The sequence below is a fragment of the Melanotaenia boesemani genome, chromosome 15 (assembly GCF_017639745.1).
Source record: "Melanotaenia boesemani isolate fMelBoe1 chromosome 15, fMelBoe1.pri, whole genome shotgun sequence".
Lineage (NCBI taxonomy): Eukaryota > Metazoa > Chordata > Actinopteri > Atheriniformes > Melanotaeniidae > Melanotaenia > Melanotaenia boesemani.
Genome location: NC_055696.1, coordinates 34,931,998 through 34,947,057, shown reverse-complemented (window position 1 = coordinate 34,947,057; position 15,060 = coordinate 34,931,998). Strand labels below are relative to the sequence as shown.

The following is a 15,060-nucleotide window of genomic DNA, read 5'->3' as shown; positions in this document are numbered from 1 at the left end:
GTTACACCTGTACATGAACACACCAGAAAGTTTCCTACAACTTTTACAAAAACAGAAACACACACACAGAAAAAACAGGGCTGCCAGTCATTAAGAGTTTTTAAATAATAACCAAATCAAAAAGACATAACAGTGACCAGATACTAACTCACAGGAAAAATACAAAAAAAAAAAAAAATTAATAATTATCACTTAGTATTAAAAACCCACTGGACAACTCAGTGACTGTGTCAGCATGCAGAGCATGAGAAACAAGGAGTGATCAGTGATGAAGAGTGGTGAGTGAGATCATGCAAATGCGACCTCGCCTCCACGGAGGCCAGAGGCAGACCAGGGCCTGGGCCGGGCCCTCAGCAGCAGACCCGGAGCACCAACCCAAGCCACCCCACCACAAAGACGACTCCAGCCCCACCCGAAGGGCGGCAGAGGAGAGCCCCAGCAAAAGCCCCCCACGGTCCCGGGGCACAGGCCCCAGTGGGCCAAGATCAGCAGCCGCCGGCCCCGCCAGGGACCGGCCACCCAGGGCAGCCCAAGCGAAGGGCCCAGGGCTACAGGAGCCCAGAGGCGGCCGCCCCACCCCCCAAAGGCAGAGGGCCCGCAACATGCCTAGGAGGACCAGGCCCCCCCAGGCAGCCACCCGGCGTAGGCCAGCACACACCCCAATGTTCCAGCCGCACACCCCGGGAACCAGGGTGCTATCGGCCCCCTCCCCCCACTCCCCATCTACTTCAACCTGCACCCCATATAACCCCACACTCACACCCTCCCCCGTGCCGCACCCACAATCACTCACCACCACACAGTCACGCCACACACAACCCACCCACCATGCCCCGTGGGGGACTCCCCAGCCCACCAGCGCAGCCACCCCGGGACCCGGCCCCAGGGCAGAAGCAAACTTTCCTCTGGATGATAAGCCTCTATTGGCATTAGGCACCCCTGCTCCCCAGGAGGCCCCCCAGGGCAAGACAGGCCAGGAGAGGCCGCCCCCCACGACCGGGCCATTCAGGGACCGCAGCCAGTGAGCCACCACCCACCCCAGAAAATACCCACCCTCCCACACCCCTAATGGGGAATGAGAGGATGGGGACTGCGGCAGACCCACGGCCCACCACCCCCCCAGCCCCCCCCCCCCCCCCCCCCCCCCCCCCCCCCCCAGGTGCACTTAACCCCGCCCCAACCACACACAGAAACACGTGCACACACCTATTTCCTTGCACACTCCCACTCATCCTAACTCACATATGCCCTCTCAGCCCCACCCAAAAGATATAAACACTCGCACAGCATCCAACCCTCCCACTCTCACTCCCCAGATACACCCCCACTCATCCTAACACATGCATACGCACGCACACAAACATACCCCCCCATTCACACAAACATCCAAAGTATAGACACACACACACAACATACAAGCATCCCTGTCTCACACCCCAGCACCTCCCCCTATAATCCCCCGAATCCCACTCAGCCCTCCTTCAAACCCCTACACCCCCTCTGCCCCCGGGCCATACCCTGGGTCCCAGGGTGTCAACCAGACACCAGGGCATGCACCAACCCACACCACGGCAGCACATCCGGGCAGGCCCATACCCCAGGCACACACGGAGCCCACCACCCCGGAGGGAGGAGGACCACCCCCGGGCACCAGAGCCCAGAAACCCCGCCCAGCCCGCCCCGGAATAGCCCGGCCACCCGGCCCAGGACGGACACCCACCAACCCAGGCACCACCAGTGGCCTCACCGCCCGCCACGAGGCGACTCCAACCGCTGGCCCCCACAGCCCCCAACGGGGCCAGACCCAGAGCCACCCCCACCGCAGAGCAGCCCGGTCCCGCACCACGGGCAACCACAAAGAACCCGCAACCACCAGTCACTCCCGGCCATTTCTCAGACCCCCATAGCAACGAGGTCACAGTCCTCCACCTACACTAAGTGATGGAACTAAGCACAGGGGACCAGAAGGAATGAGATTCAGCCAAATAGTTCTTTGAGGAGGCAGACATTGTTTCATTACTGATGTGGTCAACTAAGAGATTCCTAAACTGCTGAATACACAGATTATTTTTGTTTTTCCAGTTCACAAGGATAGTTTTCTTTGCAATGCATAATGCTGTGCGTATCATGTGTGCAGAGTTAATTGCCATATTAATGTCACCCAAGTCACCTAGCAGACATAGTGCGGGGATTGTAGGAATATTACATTTAAACCATGTTGACATGTCCACACATACCTGAAGCCAGAACCTGCGGACAGGTGTGCAGGACCACAAGGCATGGAGGTAGTTATCTGGTGTGTTTTCATTGCAGTGTGTGCAGATGTTTGATTGTGACAGACCCATCCTGAACATCCTTTGTTCTGTATAATGAGTTCTATGCAGAATTTTGAATTGTATTAATTGCATATTTGAATTTTTAGTCATTTTAAAGGTGTTTAAACATATTTGTGACCATTTATCTTTATTAAAGTTACTGGATAAGTCACCCTCCCATTTTGAAGTTGGAAGACAGATTGAGTCTTCTAGTTTAGATAATAGTCAATATGTTTTTGATAATAGCTTTGGGGCATTGAGATTCATGAATTCTGCCACCCTAATAGGTAGCTGTAAGTTTAATTGATTAATGGTATATTTTTTACATATAATAGATTTAAGCTGGTGATATTCTATAAATGTTTTGCTACTGATTCCATATTGTGAAGTGAGAATATTAAATGATAAGAAGTTTCCATTTTCTATTATATGTTCTAACTGTTTTATTCCTTTATTTTTCCATTGAGTAAAATTGATAAGCTTTTTGTTTTGCAGGATGTCAGGGTTGTTCCAGAGGGGTGTAAATTTACATGGAAAAAGTGAGGATTTGGTTATTTTTAGAAAATCCCACCAAGCCACTAAAGAGGAACTGATATTGATGCTTTTAAAACACTGATGTGTTTTGATGGTTGAGCTGATGAATGGCAGGTCAGAGATAATGAGATATTGAAAGTTTATTTGAAGCAGACAGAAGTATGAGCTAATCTAGGAGCTGCAAGTAAACTATAGTGAACACAAAACACTTGGCCAGCTACACATGGATGCAAACTAAAAACTAAAACGTACTAAAACAAGTCATCTAGATAAAATAAAATAATACACTACACTTAATTCAAAACAACTTTAACCTCCATTTTCACGCATGAAATGGCCTAAATGTGGTATAAAATAAGTAAAATTGTGTTTTGAATGTCTGGGGTCACCAGAGTAGTGTGATATCTAAATGGGGTTCCAAGTTAAAAAAAGGTTGGGAACGACGGCTCCAGAAGTTTGTATACCAATGTATTTATTTGGTGACATAAAATGCTGTTCTGTTTGTCTTCAGGTTACCATCACAAGGACATTTGATCTGAATTGGCATTAATATTAATATAAATAAATGCATTTAAACATAAAAATGCCTAAAATTATTTCTGCATAAAATAGGATAGTTATGTTTTAAGTATGAGTTTTAAATGGATGGTTAAATGTAGTTTAACAATGTTCTACTAACTACAAACAATGTTCAATATTATCTGCTGATACAAAAAGATAAAGGGTAAAATGATTGTCCTGACTAAAACTAGACTAAAATGTTAACAGTTTTTGTTGACTAAAAGTAGATAAATAAATTGATGTTTTCTTGGCCTAAAATAAAGTTGAAAATACTCTACCTATAGTCGACTAAACCTTGACTAAATAAAAACAGGATGAGGTTGACTAAATGTGATAAATACTAATATGCACGATTGAAACTGGACCAAAACTGAGACTAAATTTAAAAATGGCTGATAAAATTAACACTAGTGATGATGATGAAGATGGCCGTGGTTGTAATGTTAGCTGGTAATGTGGGAGTTAATAAGCTACTACTACTTCTTGCTGCTGGACTTCATCCTGTTTTTCTACTGTTGCGACGATGTCACTTCTGACTTTCTAAAGGAGACGCAGTTTTTTGCTCAGATGTAAAACAACTAAACCGGGTAATTATGCTTGAAGACATCAGAAAAATCTGAGTGTGTTAATATGATTTCTCATAATCAGATTATGCAGTCTACATGATGACTGAAGTCATTCAGTTATTCCGGAAATCAGATTTTTGCTGTCCATGCAAAGAGTTTTTCATCTTTGTGCTTATCAAACTGAGCCAGCCCTGCTCATCGAACAGTTTCCCTCATCGGTTATTTTTCTGGGTTAAAGGCTGAGCAAACGCTGTTGAATTAGTTTGACTTGTTTTAGGAGGATCGGCAGTGTTAACATCAGCTGTCTTTAACTTCCTGTTTTGTCTCACATTGGTATGGGACTCTGTCAGAGCTACTTCCTGTTGAGCTGCTGTAGTAAAGCGAAGGTCATAGCGCAGCGGCTGCTTTTATGGACGTTGCGACGAACATCAGAGTTTTAGGTGGAAGTGAGGAGCTGATTAACTGGCCGGTTTCTGCTGACAGGATGACCGAGGCTTCTCTGAAGTGGAAAAGGGAAGATTCAGAAACAAGTGAAACATTTCCAGAACAACAAAATCAGTTTAATAGAAAACAGCTTCAGTTGATCTGAATGTGTTTATGTCTGAGGGTTAGTTTGCGGGTGAAAACATTCTGCACATGCTCAGTCCAGTTTGAATTAAATCATATTTTTATATCTGATAAAAAAAAAATAGGTGATAAAAGGTTCTGGGTCGTCTCGGGCGGGCTGAATCAGGTCGTAGCCTCCAGTTTTACAGCAGGATGCATGGCTTCTTGCTAGTGGCGGGCTGTGGGTTGAGGAAGGCCCTCACAGCCTCAGCAAACACGTCCTTGATGCCCTCCTGGTTCAGGGCTGAACACTCCAGGTATTTGACGGCCTGGATCTGGCGGGCCAGGGCAGTGCCTTGCTGGATGCTGATGGGGGCCTGATTCTGCTCCTTCAGCTTCCGCTGAATCTCCTCGTTGCTCCGGAGGTCGCTCTTTGTGCCAACCAGGAGGATGGGAACGCCGGGACAGTGGTGGGTCACCTGGAGACAACACCAGCTGAGTATAAAGCAAATCAGGGTGTAGAGTATGCATCAAACAGCTGGAACACTCAGATTTTGTCTATGAACCCAGTTTTAAATTAGTTGGGAGGCTGCTTAAAATGTATATATAAAACCAGAATGTAATTATTAATGAATCCCATCAGGTCATCTTTTATCCCCAATTGCAGACAACCAACATGTCAGAGGATGAAACGGAGACGTTTCACCATGTGATGAAAATATGAGCTGACAGTGAATCTGATGCAGCAACATGTCTGGAAAAAGTTGGAACAGGAGCAACAAAAGGCTGGAAAAGTACCTGGTACAAACCAGAAACACCTCGAGGAGCAGGTTTACCTGGCAACAGGTCAGTAACATGACTGGGTATATAGGAGCATTTCCAAGAGGTAGAGTCTCTCAGATGGAAAGATGGACAGAGCTTCACCAATCTGAGAAAAACTGGATCTAAAACTGGAACAATTTTTTGAAAAATTTTTCTCAGACGCTGAAGATCCACCATCTACAGTGTAGAAAGTCCTCGTTCCACCACCACGGTCCTCGTCTATAGACCAGTAGCCTATAGACCTTTTTAGTTTATCGCTGAATCCCCATTGTAGTTAATTTGTGCATTAATCTTTTATTTATGTTTCATTTATACAGTTTAATCAATTTATTTGTGTTTGTCTTTTTATTTAGTCATATTTTAGTACATTATTTTTATGTCTCTTTTAAACTTTATTCATTCATTCATTCACCAGGACAGTTTTTTTTTTTTTTTTTTTTTTTAGTTTTTATAGCTTCTGTAAGTCATTTTGTTTAAATACAACATCACAATTTCATAGAACAATATCAACTTGGGTATAACTGCACAAAGCTTATTCAGTACTTGGTTGAGCCAAAGAGCTGGACAAATCTTTCTAACTCATTCTGGTGAGTAGAAGAGTTAAGCTAAGTGTGGAAATGCTTCTTAAACAACTGAGTCTTTAGCTTGCTTTTAAAAGTGGATAATATTACCTTTCACACTACATGTTAGATAATAAAGCTGTTTGCAGAAATTAATAAAGATGCACAAGAGAGCCGCCCACACACACACACACACACACAAAAAAAGAAAATTTCAGGATGACCAGAGAAACAGATGTTTGTTATTAACCAGAAGGCGAGGCTTAAGAAGAAGTGGAGGCTGGTTGGCCTGGGTCCACCATGAACCAGGTAGATGTAGAGGCTCGTCGGTCTAGGTCCACCATGAACCAGGTAGATGTAGAGGCTCGTCGGTCTGGGTCCACCATGAACCAGGTAGATGTAGAGGCTGATCGGTCTGGGTCCAACATGAACCAGGTGGATGTAGAGGCTGGTCAGTCTGGGTCCACCATGAACCAGGTAGATGTAGAGGCTCGTCGGTCTGGGTCCACCATGAACCAGGTAGATGTAGAGGCTGATCGGTCTGGGTCCACCATGAACCAGGTGGATGTAGAGGCTGGTCGGTCTGGGTCCACCATGAACCAGGTAGATGTAGAGGCTCGTCGGTCTGGGTCCACCATGGACCAGGTAGATGTAGAGGCTGATCGGTCTGGGTCCACCATGAACCAGGTGGATGTAGAGGCTGGTCGGTCTGGGTCTACCATGAACCAGGTGGATTTAGAGGCTGGCCGGTCTAGGTCCACCATGAACCAGGTGGATGTAGAGGCTGATCGGTCTGGGTCCAACATGAACCAGGTGGATGTAGAGGCTCGTCGGTCTGGGTCCACCATGAACCAGGTGGATGTAGAGGCTGGTCTGTCTGGGTCCACCATGAACCAGGTGGATGTAGAGGCTCGTCGGTCTGGGTCCACCATGAACCAGGTGGATGTAGAGGCTGGTCGGTCTAGGTCCAACATGAACCAGGTGGATGTAGAGGCTAGTCGGTCTGGGTCCAACATGAACCAGGTGGATTTAGAGGCTGGTCAGTCTGGGTCCACCATTAACCAGGTGGATGTAGAGGCTGGTATGCCTGGGTCCATGAACCAGGTGGACGTAGAGGCTGGTCGGTCTAGGTCCACCATGAACCAGGTGGATGTAGAGGCTGGTCGGTCTGGGTCCACCATGAACCAGGTGAATGTAGAGGCCAGTCTGTGTCCACCATGAACCAGGTGGATGTATAGGGTTGTTGGTTTGAGTCTACCATGACTCATTCATTCTAAGCCCAAGCAGAGCGGGACCAGACTGGAGGCTGGAGGTCTAGAAGTGAACGGTTAGGAAAACACGTAGAGGTGGAGTTTAGTAAAATATGTGGTGCTGGGTGGAGTCTCTTGCCTCACCCTCTCCAACTACAGCTGGAACACCCAGGAACTAAGGATCTCAGTCCCACATGCTGGAGAAATCCTCTTCTTCCCTCTTTTCCTTCCTGAGCCATCATGAAAATGATTTGATGAATATTTATTACAGGCTTCCACCTCCTTCCTTTTTTTTTTTCTTTTTTTTTAATTTATTCTTACACAATGTTCTACCGAAAGATATTCATCCGGACGTTCCGACTCCTCTGGCGTTTCTTCCCTTCTGACACTGTGATGACAGCGTCTCCACCTGCTGCCACTATTCTGTCTTCCTGACACCAGTAACGTCCACACCGTGTCCACCAGTTACACATTTTCACGTTTTTCAACATGCTTCATAAGGATCTCTGTATCACACCGAAAAATTGCACTTCCCTTTTTGTCCCTCCTGAGACGTCATGGAAACGATGTGATGAATATGTATTACAGGTGTCCACCTGACCGTTTATAGCCACAATGTGGGCGGGACAAGGCGTTCTCTCATGTGCACCAACTCTAGAATTGATTCTGATTTAAAGACAGAAAAGGCGTGATGCTTTTAGAAATCTGGAAGTTTTTGTGTGCCACTTTTCCTGTTTTGCTTGCAGACTCCACCTGTAGCCGTCCTTGTAGCCTCACTGCCACAGTTCGATGATCGACTTTGTAGTCGTATCATTTTACTTGCGGCTGCATGTCCTGGACACTCAGGTGAAGAGAGGGGCAGAGCTGTCAACTGATCACCACCTGGTGGTGAGTTGGCTCAGATGGTGGGGGAGCATGCCGGTCAGGCCTGGCAGACCCAAGCGTGTTGTGAGGGTCTGCTGGGAACGTCTGGCAGAGTCCAGTCAGAAAGAGTTTCAACTCCCATCTCCAGCAGAGCTTTAACCATGTCCTGGGTGAGGCAGGGGACATTGAGTCCGAGTGGGCTGTGTTTCATGCCTCTATTGTTAAGGAGGCCAGCTGGATCTGTGGGGGAGTATGGAGTGCTGGACCCCCTTGTACGAGCTGTTCCTGTACGACCAGTGTCAGAGCTTGGTCCACATCGCCGGCAGTAAATTAGAATTGTTTCCGGTGAGGGTTGGACTCTGCCAAGGCTGCCATTTGTCACTGATTCTGTTCATAACTTTTATGGACAGAAGTTCTAGGCGGTTGAGGTGTTGAGGGGATCCGGTTTGATGGCCTCAGGATTGGGTCTCTGCTCTTTGCGGATGATGTGATTCTGTTGTCTTCATTGAGCCGTGATCTTTAGCTCTCACTGGAGTGATTTGCAGCTGAGTGTGAAGCAGCTGGGATGAGAATCAGCAGTGGAGTGTCCTCCGGGTTGGCAATGAGGTCCTGGCCCAAGTGGAGGAAATCAAGTATCTCAGTGAGGGAAGGATGGAGCGGGAGATCAACAGGGGGATCGATGCAGCGTCTGCAGTGATGTGGACTCTGCGTCTGTTGTGGTGAAGGAGCTGAGCCAAAAGGCAAAGTTCTCGATTTACCAGTCGATCCACTTTCCTACCCTCACCTATGGTCATGAGCTGTGGGTAGTGACCGAAAGAGCAAGAACGCAAATACAAATAACCAAAATGAGTTTTCATCTGGCTCCTCCACATCCAGAGAAGCCAGATGAGGTGGCTCGGGCATCTGGTTAGGATGCCTCCCTGGTGAGACATGTGGAGCATAGAAGCTGAATGCAGCTTCTCCGTGTCTGGTTTTGACTCTGGGAACTGATAAGAAACTGGATCCAGATGACCTGAGGGTACTGGTAGGTTCATACTGGGTCAGGAGGACTCTGATGTATGTTGGTCCTAAACCATTCAGAGCTTTCTAGACCAGCAGCAGAACTTTAAAGTCTATCCTCTGACGGACCGGCAGCCAGTGTAAACACCTCAGGTCTTGCTGAGACATCACATCTTTACCCTTGGTATATTCTTAAGCTGATAGTAGGCTAATTTTGTAATTCCCTTAATGTGTTTCTCAAAGTTTAGGTCTGAGTCCACCAATACAGAAAAAAATTCTGGTCTGGTTGGTGGTTTTTAGGTGTATAGACTGAAGTTCTGTGGTGACCTTTAATCATTTCTCTTTGGCTCCAAAGACCATCACCTCAGTTTTGTTTTTGTTTAACTGGAGAAAGTGCAGACACATCCAGTCATTAATCTCTTCAATACATTTACCAAGAGCCTGTACGGGGCCTCGATCTCCTGGTGACATTGTAATATATACCTGTGTGTCATCTGCGTAGCTATGGTAACTAATGTTGTCGTTCTTTATGACCTGTGCCAGTGGGAGCATGTAGATGTTAAACAGAAGTGGTCCCAGGATGGAACCTTGGGGAACTCCACATGTAATTCTTGTCTGCTCAGATGTAAAGTTACCTACTGACACAAAGTACTTCCTGTTCTCTAAATAAGATTTAAACCAGTGTAGTACCAGAGAGGCCCACCCAGTTCTCAAGTCGGGAGTAATATATTGTGGTCGACTGTATCAAAAGCAGCACTGAGGTCCAGTAAGACAAAGACTGACATTTTTCCATCATCTGTATTCAAACATATGTCATTAATGACTTTGGTCAGAGCATCTCTGTGCTGTGGTGCCATCTAAAACCTGACTGGAAGACATCGTAGCAGTTGTTTTGTGTTAAAAAGTCATTTAGTTAATGAACAACAGCTTTTTCAATGATCTTACTTAAAAAAAAAAAGATTTGAGATCGGCCTGTAGTTGCTCATTTGTGTCTAGATTGTCCCTTTTTAGGAGAGGTTTGATTACAGCTGTTTTTAGAAGTTCTGGGAAGACACCTGAAATTAAAGACCAGTTCACAATCTGTAACAGATCTGGCTCCAGAGCTCTTGAGACCTTTTTGAAAAGGCCTGTGGGCAGGATGTCCAAACAGCAAGAGGAGGAGTTCAACTCACTTATGATATCGCCTAGATCTTTGCTGCTAATGGGATTAAACTGGGTCATGGTGTTTAAGCTGGTTTTCAATGGACACATTTATTGAACCTGTTGCTGCTGATGAACCAACTGTTTGTCTGATATTTTGGATTTTTTCTGTGAAGAATTTGGCGAATTCATTGCAACCTTGGTGGAACAAAATTCAGGTGCTATTGACACAGGAGGGTTTGTTAACCTGTCAACGGCAGCGAATAAGACCCGAGCTTTTTGATAGTTTTTGCTAATAATGTCAGCGAAATAGGACTTTCTTGCATTCCTTAGTTGTAGATTATAAGAGTAAAGTTTGTCTTTATACATGTCATAATGAACCTGTAGATTTGTTTTTCTCCATCTACACTCGGCTTTCCGACTCTCTTTTTCCATTTTTCACCAATGTGGAATTTCTCCATGAAGACTTTTTCCTCCCAGAGACAACTTTCACCTTAATAGGAGCAACAGCATCCATAATACTTAACATTTTAGCATTAAAACTAGTGACAAGCTCATTGGCTGAACCCCCTGATAGGGCAGGTGTTGAAAAGAAGACCTGGTTAAACATCCCAGTCGTGTTTTCAGCTATACACCGTTTAGTGATGACCTCTGTTGAGACATTAGTGTGAACAGGAATCGTATTTCAAAGAAAACAGTGATGATCAGACAGGCCACATCACACACAGTAATTTTAGAAAAGTTCAAACCCTTCGAGATCAGTAAATCTAGAGTGTGTCCTTTAGTGTGTGTGGGCTCTGTTATATGCTGAGTCAGCCCAACGTTGTCCAGATTGTTACTCAGGTCTTTAGTCTCCTCATCCTGAGGGTTGTCTACATGGATGTTAAAATCACCAACAATAATTACACAGTCAAAGTCTACACAGATTAATGCAGCAGTTCACTAAACTCATCATGAAATCCTGCGCAGTACCCTGGTGGGCAGTATATATCTAGAAACACTGATCTATTTTTAGCTTTTAGCTAAAGAGCCACATATTCAAAATATGTAAAATTTCCAAAAGATAACTGCTTACATTGAAATGATTCATTAAATAAAACTGCTACTCCTCCTCCTCTCCTGTTCAGTCTGACCTCACTGATAAAACTAAAGTTAGGAGGGGTTGACTCTATCAGAGCGGCTGCGTTGTTATCTTGGTTTAACCAAGTTTCTGTTAAAAACATAAAATCAAGGTTGTGCTCAGTGATAAAATCATTAATTAAAAATGTTTCCCTGCTAATGACCTAACATTTAATAAAGCTAACTTAAGTGGTTTGGAATTGTTTACCCTATGTTTGGGGGCACGCTGTGGCTCACAGGGTGTGTTAACTCTACTTAGAAACCTTTTAGAAAGCAGCTCTCTGTGTTACCAAACAGTACAGATATTTTTGTACCTTCCAATAAACAGGGATCCAGCTGGTCCTGGGAAAAATCACCACTGCTGTTATCCACACAGCCTGGACCCTCCACACATCATACATCCGAAACATGAAGCTGGTATGGTGGTACAGGAGGGGCTGGGCGCCCCCCCCCCCCCCCCCCCCTTCAGCTGCTCTAGTCGGGGGTTTATGGGGGGCAGAAACATTTTGGCCTGGGGGGTAGATCTGAGTCCAGCAGGGACCCGGTCCATCATCTCTTTAGTGAATTTCAGATGAGGGGGGGCTTGGGCGACAATGACCTGGTTGGGGTTTGGTGGGGCGAAGGATTGTCGTCCTGGTTTTTGGTGCTGTTGAGGGGATTGGGGGCAAATAAAGATCCATCCTCTTGTCTCCGCCGATGTCTCTGTTTTTTCAAGGCAGGGTGGGGCAGATGCAGCTCCTCCTCTGGGTTTTCTCTGGGTTTTGTTTGGTCTATCTTATGGTATAACTTCTCTTGTATCCCAGTCTTGGCACTGAATACAGAGGGATGACACAGGAAGTGGAAAATGTTCCATTTGTCCTAAAAAGATGTCTTTGTTCCCAAAAAATGTAAAAATTATTAATAAAATGCAGTTTGTTGTCAGCACATGCTGAAACAAGCCAATTATTTAGTGGCAGTAATCTACTGAATCTTTCCTCTTCTGATGGAGGACCAGGTCCACTGATGAAAACAGCTGCTTTCAGAGAGCTCGCTGTGTTTAACAGTCCAGTAAAGTCCTGCTTCAGAACCTCAGATTGTTGCTTGGACACATCATTTCACCCTGTATGTAGAACAATGTTTCTCCCATCTGGGTGATCAGCCACGGCTTCCAGAATCCTCTCCTGCAGGTCGCTGATCACATCTTTAGGAAAGCAGAGGACTTTGGTGTTCTTTCCACACATCCACTGAACATCATTTACAGTAGAATCACCAATAATCAGAGTTTCAGGCCCAGCCTTTAGCTTTCCCTGTGGCCTTTTCCTTTCTGACCGGCTTTTAGTCCTCACCTCGCAGTCCTGGGACAGATGGTCATCCAATGAAGATCCCGAGTCCTCTGAAAGCAGAGCATATCTGTTCTGTAGTTCCACATTCAGGTGCTTTGGAGGTTTGTTGTTAACCTTCCCAGTCTGGGTTGTCCAGTCCTGTTTCCTACCATGTAGAGGGTAGAAGAGGTGCTTTGTTTTGTAGGGAGTGGAGTCCAGTCAGTCTCATCACAGACTTCAGCTCGTTGCATTGGCCTGTGATACGTTGTCCTCCCTTTTCCAGAAGGCATGATTTATTTTGGCTTTGCACCAAGACAGTTCCAGGGAGGATTTTTACCCGATGATTTATTGTAATTCACAGAGGCTGCTTCTTTTTTTAGTAGTGTTATCTGTGATTTTCAGCCATCTGTTAGCTTGCTCACCTCCGCTGTTGTGGTTGTTTTATTTTCAACACCATCCATTTACTTCAATATTGACTTCAAGGCGGCAAACTTTTGCCTCCAGCGCTGTTATCTTCTTAAATAGGTCTTGGTAGTTGTCTGTGGAGATGGAAGGCATCTTGCTGCTCGTTAGCCTAGCGTTAGCACCTTTCCAAGCTACTTAGCTTTAGCTGAGTCCTACGTGTAGGCTTCAGCTGTGTGTAGGCCGCGCGCACCGAGCGCTGAAGATAAAAGAGCTATGAAAAATGCTGCGGTTTTTTGTAAAAATTCTTTAGTCCCAAAGACATAGGTATCAAAAAACTACTGTGGGTGGGTTTGTAGGTAAAAAAGAGGAAAAATCATTGTACAAATCAAAATAAAAAGAGGAAGAATGCAGCAGAAGGGAGAGCAAAAGCAGGAAGAGTCTGATATAACATACATCTTGATCTCCCTGATGTACACGATGTTGCCAACAGTATTGGCTCACCTGCCTTGACTCTCGTATAAACTTCCTAAATCCTATTCTTAAACTACATGTTTAGGAGTTTGTTTATAGGAAGTTTTGACCATTCCTCTAGAAGCGCATTGTGAGGTCAGGCGCTGATGCTGGACCAGAAGGCCTGGCTCTCAGCCTCCGCTCTAATTCATCCCAAAGGTGTTCTGTTGAGTTGAGATCAGGACTCTGTGCAGTTCACCCACATAAAATTTGTTCATCCATGTCTTTATGGACCTTGCTTTTGTCATTTTGGAACAGGAAAGAGCCATGGAAGTGATTGGAACACCTGATTTCAGTTATTTGGATGGGTGAGTGAATCCTTTTGGCTAGATAGTATACGTGGGGATGTTATTCCACTCTAGTGGAGCTGTAACAGAAAAAGCTTACTGTCCTGTCACTTTTCCCTCTCAAGACCCCCCTTGCGATTTGATTTGTATTAACTCTAATGGTTACAAAACATTCAAGAGTAAGCGGAACCATGTGTGATTTTTATAAAGAAGACATATTTTTGTATATTTCATTCTATTGTCCCAATCCATGAGACCGTACTTCCTTAGGATTATACAACAGTGTAATTGTTTAATCTTTTTGTCTAAGATTTTAAGGTGCCATCAGATTCAGCTCATGTTTTCCATCAAATGGTAAAATGTTTCATCATCTATGTTTTCATGTTCTACTGGGAATAAAATGACTTAATGGGATTCTGCTTTTATTTCCAGTGTTAATTCATTTGGAGATGTAGTTTTTTTGTTTGTTTGTTTGTTTGTTTTTTGAGGAATCTGACAGGCCGAGTTCAATAATGAGGAAGAATCTGCTAAGGGAATGGTTGTCATGGTAATAATTATAAATTCAGGGTGACCTCTGGGTGCCACTTGTGTCTGACGTTCTCAAAGGAGGCGGGGCTTGAGATGGAGAAGCAGATGATGAAGACATTGGTCTGCGGGTAGGACAGTGTCCTGAGCCGGTCGTACTCCTCCTGTCCCGCCGTGTCCCACAGGTTTAGGCTGATGACCCTGCCATCCACAGTCACCTGAATGCACCACACACAGTCTGTCTGCAGCTTCTTAACAGCTAACAGGTGGAAAACACTTGAAGAGGAGACGTACCTGGCTGCTGTAGTTGTCAAAAACAGTAGGAATGTACTCTTTGGGAAAGGCCCCGGTGGTGTAGGAGATAAGGAGGCAGGTCTTGCCCACGGCGCCATCACCCACAACCACACACTTAATGGTCTGCATGACGAGGATGCTCAGAAACCTGCAGCACAGAACGTAAAGCTGGACTCAGCCATGCAGCAGAACCATGTCTACAGTAATAAAACCAAGTCCACAGACACAGAACCACGTCCATAGAAAGGGATCCACGTCTATAGACATGAGACTACGTCCATAGACATGGAACCACATACACATATACGGAACCACATCCACAGACAGGGATCTACGTCTACAGACACGGAACCATGTACACAGACACAAGACCACATCCACAGACACGGAACCACATCGACAGACAATGAACCACGTCCACAAACACAAGACCACATCCACTGACACGGTACCACGTCCACA

The 15,060-nt window shown here is 45.4% G+C and overlaps 1 protein-coding gene across 1 annotated transcript in view; it reads right to left on the bottom strand.

The window, feature by feature from the left end:
• Positions 1-3,556: 3,556 nt before the first annotated feature.
• Positions 3,557-15,060, bottom strand: part of LOC121654683 (rho-related GTP-binding protein RhoG-like) — a 48,402-nt gene continuing 36,898 nt past the window's right edge. The window contains exons 3-5 of the mRNA XM_042008919.1: positions 14,599-14,746; positions 14,352-14,522; positions 3,557-5,001 (exon numbers count right to left, since the gene is read on the bottom strand). Coding sequence (XP_041864853.1) covers positions 4,726-5,001; positions 14,352-14,522; positions 14,599-14,727 — 576 coding nt within the window. The 5' untranslated portion in view covers positions 14,728-14,746 and the 3' untranslated portion in view covers positions 3,557-4,725. The remainder of the gene's footprint in view (positions 5,002-14,351; positions 14,523-14,598; positions 14,747-15,060) is intronic.